The following is a 21,233-nucleotide window of genomic DNA, read 5'->3' on the forward strand; positions in this document are numbered from 1 at the left end:
CTCTCCAGCCATCATTTGTAGTTTTGTACAAACAATTAGAGATACTTACAGAGCTTTAACTTCGTATGATGCTGTAGGAAGCATGAAATTTCCATTCGTATATCATCTGCTCTGCTATAGCCTTGCACTAAGAGTTCTTTTATAGGCATTACATTATTGTCATGCAAACAGGATTTTTCACTTGCTTTGGTATCAATAGTTAGTCCTTGACCACTTCTGCATAGAGTCACAGTCCTTTGTTCAATATTTGTTTTTGTATCCTTTTAATGGTCATAAGTATTACAAAATTTTGATTTCAGTAGTCTATCAATCACTTCCTTGTAGTTCTGATCAAGATTTGTAAAATCAACCTCAAGCACCCAATTCTGCTTGGTTCCAGATCCTTCTGTGAGTAAAAGGGGAGAAGGCATCCTGATGCTGTTCTCCTCTCTTTTCTGCTGAGAATGTGAAGGGAAGGCTGGGAAAGTGAGGAAAATTAGGGGAGAAAGGATATCTTTTTTTTTTTTTGGTGCGCATGGTGTTGAGTCCTAATCCAAGCCAAGATTAGGTATAATCCCCTCTCTCTTGTTCAATCTTTTGTTTTTTAAAACCTAAAATCGGTTGAAAAATGGTAAACTAGAGTTAAATCATGACAAAATTTTTATTGCGTAATTTCATGATATGTTGTAGATTTAGGAGTGATCTATGCATTGAAGAACAAACCATCATTTTTCATTGATCAGATAATTTTTTTTAGATATTTTTTGTTTAAAAATAAAAAATATTTGAAATTAAAAATTGGTAGTGTGCGTTTTGGTGTGCATGTTACTTGCTACCATTTTTGGTATCAATTTGTTTAAATTTGGGCATGATTATGGCTATGCTAACCTAAACCCAAAAATAAGTTTCATAATTAAGTGGTGATTAAGGTATACCATAGGTTGAAAAACTATCTGGAGTGCCTTTGGTAGGGTTCTATATTAATCCAAATTACAATTATTTTTTTATTTTTTATAATTTAACATTATTTTTAATTTAAATTAATTTATAAAAAAATAAAAATTAGCATTCTTTATAGATAATTTAGGAGTATAACTGAAGTAATTCAGTTATTTTTTGCATTATGATGTAAGTTATCAATTTTTAATTTTTTAATAAGTTACAAATTAATAATTTAATTAAAAATCATGAAAAATATGGCCATGCGTATTGGTAATAGGGATTTTTTTTCTACAACAATGTGCATAGTTTTTATAAATTTCTGCATTTATCAAGTGAAATTAAATTGAACAAGTCAAATGTCTAAAAGTATATAATATATATTTTTTTAAAATGTAGATCCACTTTATGTAATTCATGGTAATAAGTGAGGTTGTTTATGATGTATGGTTGTCAAGCAATCATAAGTCTCTTGGACCTATATGAAATAAAATAATATTAAAACAATCTTAAATGAGGTTGTTTATGACGTATGGTTGTCAAGCAATCATGTCTCTTGGACCAATCTGAAATAAAATAATATTAAAACAATCTTAAATTCACATTCCCAAGATCTGTAAATCTTAAAATGACAATACAACCAAAAAAATAAAAAAGAAAAACAGTTAACCAATGCCATATGTACTGATTGTTGTGTAACGTGTCGTATGAACTTGATACCCAACAGTACAGTACCCAATATTGAGATTGGGAACTTTGGTCTTGATTGGTTAGCCAACATTTGTTCTATATCTATCTGTACATCTTTTTGATGCCACAAAAATTTTACAATATATTGTATCTAAGAGGTTTTCGGGCAGTCCTATTAATCTTTGTTTATATGTAATTGCTGTGCTTTTTGATATGTATTTATTTTTCCTTTTTAATGCAGTTGTGAAGGATTGATTATCAAAACATTGGATAAAGATGCCACATATGAGCCTTCAAAGCGGTCTAACAACTGGCTGAAGTTAAAGAAAGATTACATGGAGAGGTAAAATGTTCTCTGTTATTATTTTGTGACCTGAGAAAGGTCTAGTTAATTATGTTTGCAATTATTTCTTGACTTTGAATATGGCTTGGATGTAATAATGAACCAGAGTAAAAACACCAACGATATTACAAAAAAAAAATGACTTGTGGTTTGACTTCATATCAGTAATATTTCTCACATCTGGATTATGAAACTTAACAAGTTTGAAGATGGAAAGAGAAGATGATAATGAAACAATATTCTAGGATTCACGTACAGAATACAGAATTAAGTTTTTTAAAACTGTTTTATCCTTTTCTTTGATTAAAAAATTGAATGAAACTTTGGAATTTAAGACTATAAGATTTATAGTCTTAAACAATCATGGCCTTAGCCTCATGTTGGTAACCCAAAATTGAACTTCTGGTCACTTCAAACTTTCAAATTCTGTTAAGTGTTCGTTAAGTATTCCTTGTTTATACATATCATAAACACATATGCTTAGTGGAACAGGTTTGGGCCCTCTAACCCAATGATTTCAAATATGGACTGGGAAATGCTGTAAGATATCCTAAGTGACACACAGCCCTTGTCTTCGTCCACTATAGTGTTGCATCATGAAGTTATTACTTTTCGTTTTTTGGTTGAAATTATCACTTATCTTTATCTGGTTATATATCACTTAACTTTATCTGGTTATATATGCTCCATTGCCTTTGATTCTTCATGCGATGTTTCCTAATGAATGCCTCTCTTCCTCATCGCCGATGATAATTGAATTTTCCAATTCTAGGCACAAGTAATTCATGCACTTTAGTGTTCTCTTACAGCTTGTCATCTATTGATTTTAGTCTGTCTTTCCCTTCATCATCTTTTTAACTCTACCAATCTTTGCAGCATTGGTGACTCACTAGATTTGGTGCCTATTGCTGCATTCCATGGTCGTGGAAAACGTACAGGTAAATATCGAGTGTGTACTTTGCCTGAACCAAGTATGTATGAAGTCTGAACTTTCAACCTAGAAGTCTGTTACTTAGTGTAAAGCTTATTTTAATTCTTTTGTCTATTCAAACGTTTATGCTACTCTTTTTTCAGATTCCTCTTAGGGTTTACTACATCTTATTCATTTTCTCTTGCAGGGGTTTATGGTTCGTTTCTTCTTGCTTGCTACGATGAACAAAATGAAGAATACCAAACCATCTGTAATATAGGTTAGTAATTTTAGACAGATATCTTTCAAACTCCAAATAAAATTGGTGCTCTATAGAATTCTCATTTGATGCTTTACAGGTACTGGATTTTCTGAGTCACAACTTGAAGAGCGGTCTGCAAGCCTTCGCAATAAAGTGATTCCTACACCAAAGGTGATCCAACATCCTTACTAAATTTTTCTCAAAAAATTTATGAACTTGTTGACTATACTCTGTGCTTCTGTATTTTGTGTTATAAACTGTATTATTTTTTTATTCCCATTTTCAGCCATATTATCAGTATGCTGATACAGTGAATCCGGATGTATGGTTTGAGCCAGCAGAGGTAACTATTAGTTAATCAACGGAAATAATCTCATTTTTTTAAATTTCTTTTAGTATCATGGCATTATGACATTTTTGCATGCAAGTACTCCTGGGCTCTTCTTTTGTGTGCTGATGTGGCTTTTAGTGTCTATATTGATGAATGAGCACTGAAGCCCCTTGGTATTTAACATGGAAAGGATGTGAAAGAAATATTATAAGCGAACTCCCTAAAGTTGATAGATTTTTTCAGTCCATTACTATTTTCTGCTTTGTACATAGACTTACCACAACTAGTAAGCTATCAGCTTCCCTTTCCTTTCAGTTTTTCAATTAATTTTCCTATTGAAGTGACAAGAGAAAAAGTATAATAGATTCACGTGAAGGTCCTTAATGTAAGATGGATCAGTGACAGGCTATTGTTATCTCCTTGCATCGCTAAGAGGATTGAGAACAAATAAAGGCAAAGTTATTGGGGAAGGATCAATATGAGGACACTTGAAGGGAGAGAGAGGAAATTCATCAAATGACTTGAATGGTCATGCTAGTGGGGAAGATTCCAGTGCTACATGATGGATGTAGGTTTTGAGATAGAGTTGCACTGCATGGTCTGGTACTGATTTTGTCATGGCATATGATCTAGCAATTGCAAGTGCACCATATGAGGATCAAGTAGTTATCCAGTCATGCTTTTTCCAGGGAGTAATCTAGAGAATCTGAATTCTAGTGAACTCCCTATTTCGCTTGATCCAATAATCAAAAGCCACTAATGTAAATACTGATTACACTGGTTTATCAATGATAAAGTAAGAACACTCAGTTACCACTTGAGCAAGCAAAATTTTCTATTTCAGATTATCTTATTTGCCCCTGCCCCCTTGTTATTGAGAAATTTATTTTTGTTACATTAAAGTAGCAAATTGGATTCTCTACAGCAGACACTTTATCAATCTCCATTACAACTAAGAGACTTTGTCTGCTGTCTTCAACTCCTCATCAATACATTCCTGACTTCTACTTAGATTGAAATTTATGCAGCTAAAGGAACCTTTTATGTTACCAATGACCTATTAATTTCATGATATAGATTGAAGTTTATTCAAGACAGATGTTGTGAGAAAATATATATTTTTTGGAGATCGCTGTAATCTAGCACCTATTAAATGCATATTCCTGTATTTTTAATATCAAATAATCTTTAACAATGGAAAAAAGCACTTCCCTGATCTTTTTGGTTTTCCCACAAAAATATTATTGTACACATGTATATATTTTAGTCCTGAACATTTTCAATCTTATGGTTAAAAGTTTCTAGCTTGTTGAAGTTTAACCTTTTTGACACTGTAATTTTAGACTCTTATTTTTCTCCTTTTTCATCCTTGCACCCTCTATTCTGCACCACTAAGGCACCATGATTTGCTAGGAAAAAAAAAAAAAAAAACTAAAACAAACTTTGATAATCTTGCTTTAAACAGGTTTAAATTAATAAGTTATACATATTGTCATGAGTCATATTATAGGAGGCTGCTAAAAGGTTGAATGCAAAACACTGTAATTGAAACACAAAGCATGGTGCACTTGCCTTGAAGTGTTGATGCTGTAATGTCCATGTAGGAGCCAAGGATATCTATCCGAAAACAAATTTCAACTCTTACTTTCGAAGTATTTTATTAAATATTACAGAATTAAGGAACATGATCACGTTTAGGAGTCTTTATATCAATGCCCAATCATCAATCATCCACCATAAAAAAAGATGGCGGGTAGGAGAAGAAGATAGCTTCCTTATTTGTCGCATGAAAATTTCTCTCGTTTATGATTATAGACAGCAAGAATATTTCCAAAATACCTCTCCTAAAATAATGGGGATTCTTCCTTCCATCATTTGGATAGTTTCAAGACCATGCTAATACACTTTCCCTTTGTTCCTAAAGAGATTCAGATACTTAACCTAGAGCTAGGGCATAACCTGGAAATGATATTTGTAACTCTCTTTCAGAAGACCGTTTCTCCTAACGGCTAAAAATTAGACAATAAAGACTCAGTTTGGAATTTTATTGTACCTAAAATCTCTGGAGCTTCTCCATGTGCGATCTTCTATGTTGATTTCATCAAGCATGTTAAAACTTAAAAGTATGGTATGAAACTTCTTTCAATCTGGAGAATATACGAAAATCTTGATGTTTTAAAAATCAAACATTGCTGCTGACAGATACTTCTCTCTCTACTTATTTTTGTAATAGTTCCTTGATTTTTCATTTATCATGAATTTGATGAGAAAATAAGTTGCACTGTCCTTGTGAAGAATATATGCAACCTCATAGTTCCGCATTTCAAAATTGGGTTTCAAGCTTTCTATTTGTTATTAGATGCAAAACTCTGTTTATTTGGATCTGTTTAATGTTGCAACAGATTTGTAAACACTTAATCACAGTCACGTATGTCATTGGTTGCACATTTTTTCACACTTACTTTGAATGGACATAAATTTGATTTAAAGTATTCTTACTACTTGATGTCTCAAGTGAACACCTAGTCTGTTGAACTACTTTAGATCAAACATGAGCTGCTAATAGTGAAATTGTCGGAATGAAAATAATGTTTGCATCTGTAAATATGAGCAATCAAATGTTTTGCATTAAGAATCCTCTTATCATGAGAAATTGGATATTGTGACTTCATTTAATAAACTTCCGAGATTAGTTGTTAAATAGCCTAGGCAAACCTAGGCCACAGACCCTTCTACAGCCTAGGTGATTATGCGACCACCTAGATGAAAAATTTTTTTACAACATGGATTAAATAATTTACATCTTCATATATTTCAGTTATTGATTACAATTTTTTTTTGTTCTCAATAGATTATCCATATCACATGATGGAAAGATATTTCAACAACAATTAATGTATGACTTCGTATAATATAATACTTCAAAGTCTGTTACAATACTATTGTTTGATATAAACATATAGTCATAGAATACAATTATACAACTATTGAAGATTATTGTTGACAGGAAAATGTTACAAGTATGACAGTAGTGGTAACACTAGTATGTTGGTACTGTTGGAAATGTATGAAAAGAAAGTCAAGCAAAGTTTCTTCTTTCTACAGCATATTACAGAAACTAGAAGCAATGATAAATATGAAAGGATCTCAAATCCAAAAAAAGAGTCTTGATTTTTTTAAACAAACCAAAGAACAGGAAACTTGGAAAAAAAAACACAGAGATCCTAACCTCTCACGATGCTGTCACAATGTTTGTCATATCATTCTAAGTTGACGCAATTATATGAAAAATATACTATTATTGAGGACATACAGAAGTAGATCAAAAAAAAATTGGAATATAAAATATAGAAGAACATTTCTAACAACTTCTTTTGATAAAGAAAAAAATTACAACAAATTGAGAATCTAAAGCACAAAATATATTCTAATATTTGAATAGAACCAACACTGCTTTGGAGTAACAAATTTAGGCTATGGGAGAACATTCTTAAGCTCTTTGACAGACATGGAGGGGGAAAGAAAAAAGAAATAGAATTGCAGCCATTTTTTAAGCTTGGATTGACCCTGTTCCTCACAGGAATAGCAAGTAAAGGAGAAAACGGAAACAGAAATGGAGAGGAAGGGCGGAAGAAAGTGCAGGGAAAAGAAAGAAGTTGTGGGGGGGGGGGGGGGTTGGGGGAGGGGGAGGGGGAGACGAGAAGAACTCACCACAACTAGCGATCGATGAATGAAGAGGTTGACCCTGACTCTTGCAAGCCTTGATTGCTTGCTGCTATCTATTGAGATTGAGTGAGAAGAGGTACGAAATGCAAGTGAGAAGTCGGTGCAGTGAGACCTCTATCGTGCCCTAAGTTGAATATGAGTCCTTGCTAGCTGTCATTGAAGCCTCATGCTGGGAAGGGTTGAATGGGATCTCAGCTAGAGGGGTCGGATGAAAGTAAGAACAAAGATGGATGCTCTAGGGGACAGATTACAATGAGAGGGGTTGATTGAGATCACCCTCCTTATGTCCCCGCCACCCCCGCCCTCTTTTTTATATTTCTGCTTTTGGTTTGACCCATCCAATTCATGTCAAGCAGACTCAATTCCAATATGGACTGTGGTCCTGTGAGTTGGGATGGCCGACCACCCATCACGATTGGGTGGCCAGGCATGCACCCAAACTGCTGATGTTCAGGGCCATCCAGGCGGGCCTCACCTAGGCATTCTAGGCCTTGATAGGTGCTTAGCCGGTGTCCATGAAACAATGCTCTGAGATATATCCGATTCTCAGGATTAAACCTAAATATTGCATGTGATTAAGTCATGGAATATGGAGTACAGAAATTTTGTGCTTGATCTTAGAAATGAGTTGTCTGCTAATGGAATACTCGTGGGTGTCATTGACTATACCATGTGATTCAATCAAAGTAGAGGCAAAGACATCATCAATAAGGCATGTTCATTGGTCATGAGGGTTTATCATATAAAGTTCTTTTCCCTTGTCAGTGTTCATACAAAATTGTCTTACTGCATGGTCCAAGAATTGCCTAATGGACAATATATGCAAATTTGTTCTAGATGATTTAGTTTTAAATACCTCATAGCAAGGGGCTATTAATAGTGCCCCTGTATTTCGCATATAAACTTTTGATTTGTTCCTACCTTCTTTTTGCAACTTGACCAGGCATGCACAAGACCTAGTTGAGCATAGAACACAATCACCAAAAATATGTTAAGTTATATGTTTTCAGCCTAGTAAAGAAAAGAGAAGTACTTGGAATTCTAAATTTGTCCCAGTAGAAGCAATCCATAACACAGAGTTTGTACATAACTTTATAGCCTTAGCTTGAGGTATGCTGCATGGGGAAACTCACCTATCTGATCAAATAATTGTACTTAGACATGATTCTATGTTTTGTTTAAGGGATCAGTCATAGGTTCATGCTTGCTTTTAGCTTTAATCATGCCCCTAGGCTCAACTGTCTATGACTAGCACATACATGCTTTATCTTGTCTTGCCTCCTTAGCATAAAATGTCTCTTCCATTCAACGTTCCTTGCAACCAAGATGGTATCATTTTTTCTGGCTGGTTAACAATCAAACTAGATAAGATGGATCTGGTCAATACAGTCATTTTGCCCCTGGTAGCCAGTCCAAGTAGTAATATAAAGAAGGACCAGCCACAGGTTTCAATTCAAAAACAAAATCCTAAGCACCCTAGAGATGTATATCACCAATGCATCCCATTGAATTTGAGGCAAGTGCTGCAACTCGTTTTTCCACATTCATCTTTTTTTTCTGCTTGGGGACCCTTTTCCACATTTGTTGATGAAGAGGATGTGGACTTTCTGGAGCTATGTTGCCACTTTCAAGCAAGTAGGCAAACAACATACTTGGTTCATACATCACATCTCCATGCAATCAACATCCAAAGATGAGGAAGAACAGAAAGCGGAAGTAGATGAAAAATCTTTACATTGGAAGATCTCTATGATGCATGACATTGTTAGCTAGTGGAAGACCCAAATGCTATTGTAGTGTGAAAGGAGTTTATTTTGAAAGGATTTTGGGTCCTATATGGAAAGGGGTATGAAGCCCTAATTGTTGGCCCTACCTATTTTGTTAGGATCAAGATTGACTGGTGTATCATATAATATTGTGGATCACATGATCCTTTTGATTTCTTTCAAAAATATAAAAAATATGAAGTGTTGTGAAAATTATAAAATGAGTCAATTGTAGTGTACGTGAACGAGATTCTAACAAATGATTGTACGACTCTGAAGATTTGTCCCTTACTTTTTAACTCCAGAAATTCTAAAACTTCTTTTTCTTGACTTCTTAGATGCTAAGTGCCTTGATGGGCTTTGCTAATCTAATGTGGTTGAGGTTTGTTACCAACAAATAAGTGATTCTTGATGTCATATGGTCGAATCAATTATAGAAAATGGATTTCCATATGGTTCAATATATAAATAACATGATCAAGTTGGATTATGTGATCCAAGGGACTGTATAATCCAAGGTAGGCAGTACAATCATGAACGGCTTGGTTTGGGTTGTACCGAGTTGTACCAATAGCGGACCAGTATGGTTCTGCCCCCCAATCCAAGAAATTGGAGGGCAGGGGAGAGGGAGAAGGGGAGAAAGGAAGAGAGAGGGAGGAGAGGGAGGAAGGAAGGAGGAGAGAGGGCGGGAGAGAGAGAGGCAGAGGGAGGGGTAGATGGAGAAAAGAGTGAAGAGAGAGGGGAGAGGAAGGGAGGAGAAAGAGAGAGAAGATGGCGGAGAGAGACATAGGCCGAGGGAGGGGGAAGAGAGGGCTTTTGAAGCCCTCTTTCCTCCATGCATCAAAAAAGCCCTCTCTCCATGCATCGAAAGAGGGGCAGAGACTTCATCCTCTTTTTTTCTGAATTTTTTTTTAATGAAGTTGGGAAAGAGATGCCGCCCTTGTTCTGATGTGTAGAGGAGAGAGGGCTTTGTAAAATTTTAACAGCAACAGGCTTTAGTTCTATGGGCCCATGGGGTAGTGGTAGAGTTGGTTCGAGTTTGTAACTTCCTCCACCACCTTAATTTGGGCCCAAAGTGTGATGGAGATTTAAAATCACATCATGATGCGTTGAAGGGCAGTAGAACTTATGATTTCTTTAGATTTGATCTTTTTTCTAATTTTTTGTATTTTTTTTTTCTTTCTATGTTTGTGGGTAATTTCTAAACTAAGGGCTAAGATTAAGTGTTCTTTGATATCATTTAACCACATGATAAGCCTAATGTTTCATCATGCCATTGTTCATGATGCTTTTAACCGTGAATGGTAATCACATGCTATGACGGTAATTTAAGGCGTCATATTGGGGTTCTTTTTGTTATAAACAAGGGTTTAGTCTTTGTTAGAATTAGAGTAGAGTAGTAGTTTAGCTTATGTTGTTCCTTTGAAACAACTTATCCCTGAAATATCTATTTAAGGGCTGTTTTTTAGTTATAACCATATATTAAGTTCTCACCATATTTAGTATGTATCCAAGTACATTGTATCTAGTAATGTGTCCAAGTATATTGTATCTAGTAGCTTATAAAGCCTTTTTAGAGGCTGAAAGAAATATAAAAAATATTTTTTTCCTTCAACATGGTATCAGAGCAAAACCCTAGCCGTGCCAAACCCTAGCCATCTTCCTCTCCTTCCTGCAGCCTCCGCGTTTTCTCAACTATTTTGGCCCTGATCATAGTGTAGATTCTCCGATCCTCTTATCTATACTGTGATCAGTTGTGTGCTGCCACTGTTATCCTCGGATCTATATGGCATCATCTTCGGAAGTCCCAAAGACCATTTCTTTAGGCACCAATGATCAAGTTGAATGGTGCTAATTATGTCCTCTGGGCTCAGGCTTTCCATTTCTTTGTTGGTTCTCAACACAAATTGAAACATCTCTTCAACGCCCCTCCTGATGCCTCCTCTTCCTCCAAGTCTTTTGATGGCGAGATGGCAACCAAAACTGTGGATAAGTGGCAGGATGATAACTACACAGTTATCATTTGATTTTTGAATAGTTGTGAATCTTCGGTAAGTGCCAATATTATGTTTCTATCTACTGCGAAAGATATATAGGATACTCTCAAGGATATGTACGGGCATGAGAAGAATATTAGCCGTGTTTATGTCCTATATGAGCAGATCTTTAATCTTCGTCAAGATGGGTGATCTGTCAATGACTATTTTGTTGCACTTAAAGGCAAGTGGGATGAACTGACTGTTTATCATCCCATTACTATTGATGCGACAGTCTTAAAGCAACAATGTGAGGAATTCTTTGTAGCCAAATTTCTCTCTGAATTGGATGATAGTCTTAGTAATGTTCGACAGTCTCTTTTCTCTGACTCTGCCGTCTCATCATTGATTAGTGCCCTTACTCGTGTGCTCCGAGTATCTACTACCATGGCTACTTTTGAATTTTCTCCTTCACCTGTTGATCAGTCTGCTCATGCTGCTTTTGAGGGACGTGGTCCGGGCCATGGTCGCAATTTTCCTCCGTGTATTCATTACACTCACACTAACTATCCTTCTGAGCGGTGCTAGCAGAACTTTAGTTAACCACAGACCGCTAAACCGGTTGTTGTTGCTCTTGCTAGTGCTATCTCTGTTTCTGAGACCATGAGTGATGTTATTACACTTACTAAGATGGAGTATGATAGATTATTGCAGCCACATGCCTCTTCATTTCTTGCATCTTTATCTTCTGGGTCTGCATCGGCTGCTGCCCATGGTAAGTCTTGGCTTCTAGACTCTGATGCCTCCACCCATATGGCAGGTAATCGGTCTCTATTTTTCATTTTGTCCTTTTCTTCTACTCATCCTCCTGTATCTATTGCTGATGGCTCCTCTCATGTTCTGGGAGAGGGGTCAATGGTTGCCTCCTTTCCTTTTTCTTTTGACAGAGTTTTCTATGTTCTTAATTTTTATGTTAGTCTTCTATCCACAAGTCATCTCACCCGCTCTTTAGACTGTTCAGTTACTTTTTTCCTTCCTACTATGTTTTCAGGAACTTCGGATCGGAAAGCAGATTTGTGGCGGGCATGAGTTGCGGGGTCTCTACTATCTGGATGCGGAACCTGCCACTGCTATTGCTACTTCTCCTGCTGCTCAGGATTCGGATCTCTTTTTGGCATTGTAGACTCGGCCATCCTGGTATCTCGTCATTGAGTAAATGTGTCTGTTCCTTCTACTTTGTCTTATTTGCCATGTGTCGCTTGTGAGTTTGGCAAGCACCATCATGTGTTTTTTATTCTAGTGTCAATAGTTGGAGTAATACTCCTTTTGAGATTATTCATTCGGACATCTGGGATTTGAGTCCTGTGTCATCCTGTTTTGAGTTTCTCTACTTTGTTACCTTCATTGATGATTGTTCTTGGGTCACTTGGGTATATCTTCTTTGGAGTCGATCTAATGTTTTCAGTATATTCAAAGAATTCTATATGGAAATAAAGACTCAGTTTTCTGTGTCCATTAAGACTCTTTGCATGGATAATGCTTTAGAATTTGTAAGTTCTTTGTTTAAAAAATTTTGTGCTTCTAATGGTATTATTCATCAGACTTATGTGCATATACTTCTTAGTAGAATGGGATTGCTGAACGTAAGAATCGTATCCTCTTGAATATGACCCGCACCTTGATGTTTCAGATGCACGTGTCTAAAAAATATTGGGGGGATGCTATTCTTACTGCTTACTATCTTGTTAATCATCTCCCATCTTTTGTTCTTATTGGTCAGACACCCTTCTCTTGTCTTTATCCGAACAAATCTCTATTTCCATTAAGTCCTTGGGTGTTTGGCTGTGTCTGCTTCGTTCAGTTGCTGGGCCTTGGAATTGACAAACTATCCTCTCGATTTGTTAAGCGTGTTTTCTTGGATTACTCCTGTACATCAAAGGGGTATAGGTGTTATGATCCAGTTGCCCAGCGTCACTTTGTTTCTGTTGATGTTTCTTTCTTTGAGTCTGTCTTATTTTTTTTTCCTTTCGAGGCTCCATTGATACCCTCATCTGGACCTCCGCTACCTACACTAGCTTTATCACTACAAGTTGTCCATTCTTTGGATCCTGAGCAGCCTTCAGAGATACTGCCAACAGCTCCTATTTTGCAGGTTTATTGGCACTGTCAGAAACCTGTAACTCATGTTCACTCCAATCTGCCTTCTCCGATTTCGGGTTCGGACCCTGAGGTATCTGATCTTGATTTTTTTATTGCTCTATGCAAGCGCAAACGTATATGTACCATGCACTTTATTGCTAATTATCTCTCTGGACCATTTCAGTCCCTCTTTCCTGTTAGGATTTGACGCCTCGAGATTCAGCCCACATTGAGCCCACAGCGAGGTTCGCGGCGAAAAACGGAGTCCAACGAGACCAAGATCACCTGAAACGGAGCTCGGATGGAGGAGATACGAGCTTATGAAGTCGGCATGAGAATCGAGGCGGCGGAGGACCGCCGGCGACCGGCGGCGGACGGCAGCGGCACGGCCGCAGGCGGTGGCGCGCGGGACGCGCGACCCAGGCCGGCGCGGGACGCGCGACCCAGGCCCGCGTGGTGGGGGCCCGGGGCCCAGGCGGGCGCGCGGCCCAGCGGGGCGCGAGGCCCAGGCCGGGCGCGCGGCCCTGGCGTGCGCAGGCCCGCGCGCAGGCGCGGGCCGGCCCAGGCCAGCGGGCTGCTGGCCCCTTTGCCCCTATCCACCGTGGACCGGGTGGTCCACGGCGCGGTCTGTGGACCGCGTGGGCGTTTCCCACGCGTTTCTCACGGTCCACGGTACTATTCCGTGGAGCGGAGCGCGATCCAACGGCATGGGTGGTTCCCGGTCTTGATCCGACGGTCCAGGGCGTTTTTGGCTTTGTTTAGGATTCCTAATCCTTCTCTAATCGTGTTTTAACCTATGTTTAAGCCTTTAAAAGGCCCTGAGACGAAACAGAGAGCGGTGGTTTGTTTTCTCGCCGTACGAAGGCCGTACGAACCGTGGAGAGAGAGAGAGGCGAGGGCGCTGTGACAGAAGGAGCAAGAGGCTCCTGGACAGCGGTCGCCAGGCTCTTCAGGGGTTCAGGGGGTCTCCAAGAGAGAGAGAGCTTTTGTGAGGGAAACTTTATGTGAGAGAGAATTGGGTGTACAAGGGTTAAGGATGAGGTCTCCTCTTGTAAAATTTCTTTTTCATAGTGAAGTTTGCATGTCCCGTGGAGGCGAGCCCTTTTGTGGCTGATCCACGTATTTTGATTGTTTTTCTTTTTGTTTTGTTTCTTCTTTCTTCCTGCTGCATCGCGTGGTACTGAAAGGATCTTGGGAGGTGGTGTCCTGGCCAGACATCCACCCAACAAGTGGTATCAGAGCAAGGCGGTACAAGGACGCAGATTGCAGTGGTGGTGAGCAAGACTGAAGATGGAGAAAACAAGAACAATCAAGATGGAGATCAACAAGTTCGATGGTAAGAGCAATTTCTCCTTGTGGCAGGCAAGGGTAAAAGACGTGCTCATCCAACAGGGGTTGATCGATGCTCTCTTGTGCGATGAGAAGCCGACCACCATGGAGGTGCGGGATTGGAAACGGCTACAGATGCAGGCGGTGAGTACCATCCGCATGTACCTGGCGGATGAGGTGGTGATCCATGTGTTGAGCGAGACTTCCCCGACGGTGCTGTGGTCGAAGCTCGAGGAGTTGTACGTGGCAAAGTCTCTCACCAACACTCTTTTCCTTTGGAGGCAGTTTTACCAACTGCGGATGACTGAGGGACAGAGCGTGCAGGAGCATCTGAGCCACTTCCAGAAGATCCTCACCGACCTTCTCAGCGTTGGCGAGAACGTTGAGGAGAAGATCAGGGCATTGGTTTTGCTGGCGTCGCTTCCCCCTTCATACGAGTCCTTGGTGACTGCTCTTCTAGTGGGGAAGAGCACTATCAAGATGGACGAGATCACCGCGGCGATACTCCAGAACGAGGTTCTCAGGAAGGAGAACCCAGCTTCGAGCTCAGGTGTCGATAGCTCAGCTTTGGTGGCTTCTGGAGGTACAGGAGGCGGTAGACGGAGCGACAGGAGATCGCAACGAGGGCGGTCTAAGTCCAGGAGGGACTTGAGCAAAACCAGGTGTTACCGGTGTGAGGAGTTGGGGCATCTAGCCAGAGATTGCCTTCAACTGAAAAATCGGACGGTGGCTGCTGTAGCGACGGCCGGCAGTGATTTAGATGGAGATGTCTTTGAGATATCTGACGAGGTATCTGCTTCTTCCCAGCAGTGGATATTAGATTCTGCATGCCCCTATCATGTGTGTTGCAGAGAGGAGCAGTTTGACTTCCTGGAGAACAGTGAGAGCACTGTATATCTGCCGAATGGATCGAGCTGTGCGATCAGAAGCATTAGGACGGTCAGCTGGAGGACACATGACGGTGCAGTGAGAAGATTGGGGGAGGTCCGATACATACCCGATTTCAGGCGGAATCTTATCTCATTTAGCAGACTGGATTCGAGAGGCTACAGGACGGTAGCTGGTGGAGGAATCCTGAGGGTGCTACGCGGCGATAGGATTGTGCTGGAGGGGAAGAAGGGGAGCAGAGGACATTATTACCTGGCAGGGAGCCCAGTGCGAGGTGGAGCATCGGGAGCCAGGCGGAGCCCAGAGCGAGGTGGAGCTCCAGGAGGCGGATCGGGCACGAGACAGGAGACTCGGGAGGACGAGAGGCGACGTCGCAAGGTAAGATTCCTATTGCCGCAGGATGATGCCCCGAGCAGGTCTCAGGTCAGGAGGAGCACAGCATACGACGGAGATGGGATCGAGCAGCCTGGCTCGACTCCCATGTTTGCCCATCCATGATCAGCAGGCGATTGCCCCAGGGCATGGGGGCGAGGAGATCCAGAAGCTCTCGGAGTTTGGAAGAGGCCGAATATCGAGTCGAGGTGGAGATTGTTAGGATTTGACGCCTCGAGATTCAGTCCACATTGAGCCCACAGCGAGGTTCGTGGCGAAAAACGGAGTCCAACGAGACCAAGATCACCTGAAACGGAGCTCGGATGGAGGAGATACGAGCTTATGAAGTCGGCACGAGAATCGAGGCGGCGGAGGACCGGCGGCGGGCGGCGCGGCCGCAGGCGGTGGCGCGCGGGACGCGCGACCCAGGCCCGCGCGGTGGGGGCCCGGGGCCCAGGCGGGCGCGCGGCCCAGGTCGGGCGCGCGGCCCTGGCGCGCCAGGCCCACGCGCAGGCGTGGGCCGGCCCAGGCCAGCGGGCTGCTGGCCCCCTTGCCCCGGTCCACCGTGGACCGGGTGGTCCACGGCGCGGTCTGTGGACCGCGTGGGCGTTTCCCACGTGTTTCTCGCGGTCCACGGCACTATTTCGTGGACTGGAGCGCGATCCAACGGCATGGGTGGTTTCCGGTCTTGATCCGACGGTCCAGGGCGTTTTTGGCTTTGTTTAGGATTCCTAATCCTTCTCTAATCGTGTTTTAACCTATGTTTAAGCCTTTAAAAGGCCCTGAGACGAAACAGAGAGCGGTGGTTTGTTTTCTCGACGTACGAAGGCCGTACGAAGGCCGTACGAACCGTGGAGAGAGAGAGAGAGGCGAGGGTGCTGTGACAGAAGGAGCAAGAGGCTCCTGGACAGCGGTCGCCAGGCTCTTCAGGGGTTCAGGGGGTCTCCAAGAGAGAGAGCTTTTGTGAGGGAAACTTTATGTGAGAGAGAATTGGGTGTACAAGGGTTAAGGGTGAGGTCTTCTCTTGTAAAATTTCTTTTTCATAGTGAAGTTTGCATGCCCCGTGGAGGCGAGCCCTTTTGTGGCTGATCCACGTATTTTGATTGTTTTTCCTTTTGTTTTGTTTCTTCTTTCTTCCTGCTGCATCGCGTGGTACTGAAAGGATCTTGGGAGGTGGTGTCTTGGCCAGACATCCACCCGACATTTCCATCATTTTGCTTTGTTTATATCCTCAGTGTCTATTCTCAGGTCTTATTCAGAAGTACTGTCCGATCCACCTTTGAAAGCCGCTATGGATGAAGAGATGAATGCTCTTACCAGCCGTGGTACTTGGGAGCTTATGCTTCCTCCTGTGGTGTTCAGCCTGTAGTGTGCAAATGGGTGTTTACTATCAAATACCTACTGGATGGGTCTATTGACAGATACAAGGCTCGCTTGATTGCCAAGGGGTTTACTCAGACTTATGGGATTGATTATTATGAGATTTTTTCTCCTGTGGCTCGGATGAATTCTATTTGGATTGTATTCTCTGTTGCTGTTAATGGAGATTGGCCTAATTTTCAGATAGATGTCAAGAATGCGTTTCTTTATGGTAATCTTTTTGAGGATGTCTATATGGAGCAACCATCTGGGTATGTTGCTCAAAGGGAGAATCAGCTATGCAAGCTTAAGAAGGCCATCTATGGGCTGGAGCAGAGCCTTTGTGCCTGGTTTGACAAGTTCACAAAGGTTGTTGTTAGTGTAGGGCTCGGATGCTCACAGCTTGATCACTCGATCTTTGTCTGAAAAATGTTAACGAGGAATTGTTGTACTTGTAGTTTATGTGGATGATATCCTCACTGGTGATGATACTGAGGGCATTGCTGAAGTCAACAATATATTCAATCTCATTTTATTATCAAGGATCTTGGTAGGCCAAGGTACTTCTTAGGTCTTGAGATTGCTTACTGTGTTGATGGGATTAGTCTTTCTCAGAGAAAGTATGCACTTGACTTGCTAGCAGAAACTGGACTTCTTGGTTGTAAGCCTGTCAGCACTCCCATGGTTACCAGTCACAATAATCCCTCTGAAAATGATGAGGAGGATTTTCTAGATCTAGCTCAGTACCGTCGATTGGTTGGAAAATTGATATATCTCACTGTGACATGATCAGATATTTCTTTTCTAGTTGGACTGGTTAGCTAGTATATGCACAAGCCAAAGAGAGGATATTGGGAGACAGCCCTCAGAATTCTCCATTATATAAAAGGATCTCTAGGAAAAGGACCACTTTTCAAGAAATTTGGACATCTTGACATCGAGGCCTACTCTGATACAGATTATGCAGCATCTGTGGATGATCGGCGCTCGACCTCTGGCTATTATATTTATATTGAAGAAAACTTAGTCATATGGAGAAGCAAGAAGCAAAATGTGGTGGTCAGATCTAGTGCAGATGCAGAGTATAGAGCAATGGTCCATACTACCTGTGAAATGATGTGGCTTAAGTCCTTTATGGAGGATTTGGGGGTTGTCTATGCAAATCCTATGGTAATGCATTGTGACAATCAAGCAGTGATATATATTGCTAGTAATCCTGTCTTTCACGAGTGGACTAAGCATATAAAGATGGATTGCCACTTTTTTCAAGAAGCTGTTTTGAATTGCAAGATTATGACACTCTTCCTGAGTTTAGCAGATCAGCTCATAGACATCTTCACCAAAGCTCTCAACTCTACTAGGTTTTCTACTATATGTTCCAAGCTAGGCTTAGTTGATGTATATGCTCCAGCTTGAGGGGGAGTGTTAGAATTAGAGTATAGTAGTTTAGCTTATGTTGTTCCTCTGGAACAATTAATCCCTGAAATATCTATTTAAGGGCTGTTTTTTAGTTATAATTATATATTAAGTTTTCACCATATTTAGTATGTGTCCAAGTACATTGTATCTAGTAATGTGTTTTAGTACATTATATCTAGTAGCCTATAAAGGCTCTTTGAGGGGCTAAAAGAAATATGAAAAATATTCTCTTCCTTCAACAGTCTTTTTTGTAAGAGAGTTGAATGATTGATTAATGAAAAATAGGGTGATTCCTTCCTTTTTTTTCCTTTTGTGGTGACTCAATAGAGATATGAGACCTTACAAAGCCTAGATGTGGTTCTTAGATATCGGTGTGGCTCCACTATTATCCTTCCTCTTCCATTTAGCTTTTCCCTGCTTCTCTTTTCATTTTTCCTTTTATGCCCATTGTGTACCTTTCTTTAATTGTTCTTTATCAAAAACATCCTTTTATTTCTCGCAGATCATTCATATCAGAAATCATTTCAATTTTTTTCAAAGAAAATTCCAGCAAGCATTTGATTTCAATTGTTCAATTGTGTAAACCCTTAAAAATATAGTTCAAATCATATAAACCAAAACCCTAAGGTTGTGTTTGGTGCATTGTTAGGCAGTGGTAATCTGGATTACCTGCAATTTGGATAGATTGCTCGTAATGTTGATTACTGTGTTTGGTACACAGGTAATGCTGCAGTAAAATTATTGAGAATCTTAATTGATATGTTTGGTATGACAATTATATTACTAGTAATATAACATCAAATTCTCAAAATACCCTTATTATTAGTTTAGCATTTTAAAATATATATTTAATTTTTTAATGATAAAAATAATTATATGAAAAAAATATTTTTTAATTAAATAATCAAATTATTGAATTTTTTATTATTTTAAATACTTATTATTATTATTTTATTATTTTCTTTCCTTCTCCTTCCCCTGCACGCCACACCTCTCCCCCCTCTCCCCACCCCTGGCTGTCTGTGCCTTCCACCATCCCGCATTGCCCCCTGACCCCCCGACGAACTCGCACCTCCCGCGGCCGCCTCCATCGCTGCTCTCGCCCACCTGCGCCGCCGCCCTCACCCACCCCATCGGAGGTCGTGCCGGTGGAAGAAGGCGGCGAGGGTCAAGAAAAAGATGGTTGGCAGGCTGTCTCCTCTTTTCATGCGTGGTCATCCCCTTGAGATCGCCAGATCTCAATAGACTGGTGGTTTCCCCTTGATTGTCGATGGTTGTTGTCAAGGAGACGATGGCAGCCCGCCGATCGGCTGATTTTCGGCTGTTGCCGATCGGATTTTGTAGAGGAGGGCACCGGTTTTGGCCCCCCCTCTTTCCACTGTCCATCGTGAGGAAGAAGACCGTGGGATGGGTGGTGGCGGCGGGAAGGATGACGGCTAGGGCCACAATGGCAGCGTAGGAGGCGGCCCTACCTCTAGAGGCACGGGCGAGCGACGGGTGGCGCCGCACGGGGAGGGGGGAGGGGAGGCACGGGCGAGCGACGGGCGGCGTCGTGCGGGGAGGGTGGAGGGCAGTTTCATCTAAAAATTTTATTGCAAGATTATCAAAGTAGTGGTAATCTGGATAGCCACCCTTCCCTTTGGTAATCCAGATTATCTCATAAGAGGTAATCTGGATTACCTGTTTACCTGGATTACCAATCCACAAAGAATACTAAATGTGTTAATCTGGTGGGCCTGCTTTAAATTGCCAGCAATCTGGATAGATTGCCTGCTACCAAACGCAATCTAAGTTAGAGATTAGTTATCGACTAGCTATTTCTTTGTAGTTTATTGAAACTCAGGTCTTAACATGAAATTCCTGCAATATAGTTTTCAAACCTATGCTAAATTTCTTCCCTCATCTGTCCTACATCTAGATGCCAATGGTAACTGCATGTCCTTTTACTTTTTATACTACCAAGTTATTTGAGCATCCTTTTAGGTCCTTCTCACTTACATTGTTGATTATTTGGATTCTACTTCATATTCTCTCCTACTGTTCTTGGATCATTTTCTGGTTATGCATTCATAGTTGATCTCACTTAAGGTTTGCTTTTATGACAGGTTTGGGAGGTGAAAGCAGCAGATTTGAGTATCAGTCCTGTTCATTGTGCTGCTAGTGGCATAGTCGATCCAAATAAGGTTCGCACAATAGTAAAATTTTTCTGTAATATCATTTTTGGTATTCCTTACAATCCCATGATTATTCTGCTATTGTGGGAAATTTACTGATGGATGCACATTGCGTTTAAATCTTTCCATCATCTTTAAAAGGGCATTTCTCTTCGATTTCCTCGTTTAGTGCGTGTTCGGGATGACAAAAGCCCTGAACAAGCCACAACGTCTGATCAGGTAAATTGATGACATTATTCTGAGTCTCTGAAGCCTGATCTATTGTTTCCATTGCCGTGGATGGATCTTTTGAACATTGTTGGGTTAAATTTCTGTAGGTTGCTGACATGTATCGTGCTCAAAAGATTAACCATGCAAATAATCACGAGGAAGAGGATGATGACTAACATATGTGAATTCTTCTATTCAGTTTTTGATGGTTCTTTGAGGTCAGCATTTCCGTCTGCACAGCATGCATGTGTCATGCACTCATATGATCAGTATTGTTCTTTCAGTTCAATTTCAACCTTTTTTTTGAGGATAAAGTTGCAACATTTGTTATGGTACATTTCTTGAGAAATCTCTTTTAGAGTTGTATTGGTTTGCACAAGAGTGCACTATATAACTTGAACTTTTCAATTGATTCTCCATC

The 21,233-nt window shown here is 40.6% G+C and overlaps 1 protein-coding gene across 6 annotated transcripts in view; it reads left to right on the plus strand.

Moving 5' to 3' along the window:
- Positions 1-21,233, plus strand: part of LOC105060442 (DNA ligase 1) — a 56,913-nt gene that overhangs the window by 26,990 nt on the left and 8,690 nt on the right. For 4 of the 6 annotated variants that reach the window (XR_012142608.1, XM_010944142.3, XM_010944143.3 and 1 more), the window contains exons 10-17: positions 1,850-1,951; positions 2,828-2,889; positions 3,070-3,141; positions 3,221-3,294; positions 3,410-3,466; positions 20,534-20,611; positions 20,744-20,821; positions 20,920-21,030. Coding sequence is in view for 5 of the 6 variants with exons in the window: in XM_010944142.3 (XP_010942444.1) it covers positions 1,850-1,951; positions 2,828-2,889; positions 3,070-3,141; positions 3,221-3,294; positions 3,410-3,466; positions 20,534-20,611; positions 20,744-20,821; positions 20,920-20,988 (592 nt within the window). In the remaining variant the exon portion in view is untranslated. Of the gene's footprint in view, positions 1-1,849; positions 1,952-2,827; positions 2,890-3,069; positions 3,142-3,220; positions 3,295-3,409; positions 3,467-11,973; positions 12,120-20,533; positions 20,612-20,743; positions 20,822-20,919; positions 21,031-21,233 lie in introns of those variants that run through there. The other 2 variants (XM_073260675.1, XM_073260676.1) reach the window with 2 other exon arrangements.

Source organism: Elaeis guineensis, chromosome 7 (genome assembly GCF_000442705.2).
Source record: "Elaeis guineensis isolate ETL-2024a chromosome 7, EG11, whole genome shotgun sequence".
Taxonomy (NCBI): domain Eukaryota; kingdom Viridiplantae; phylum Streptophyta; class Magnoliopsida; order Arecales; family Arecaceae; genus Elaeis; species Elaeis guineensis.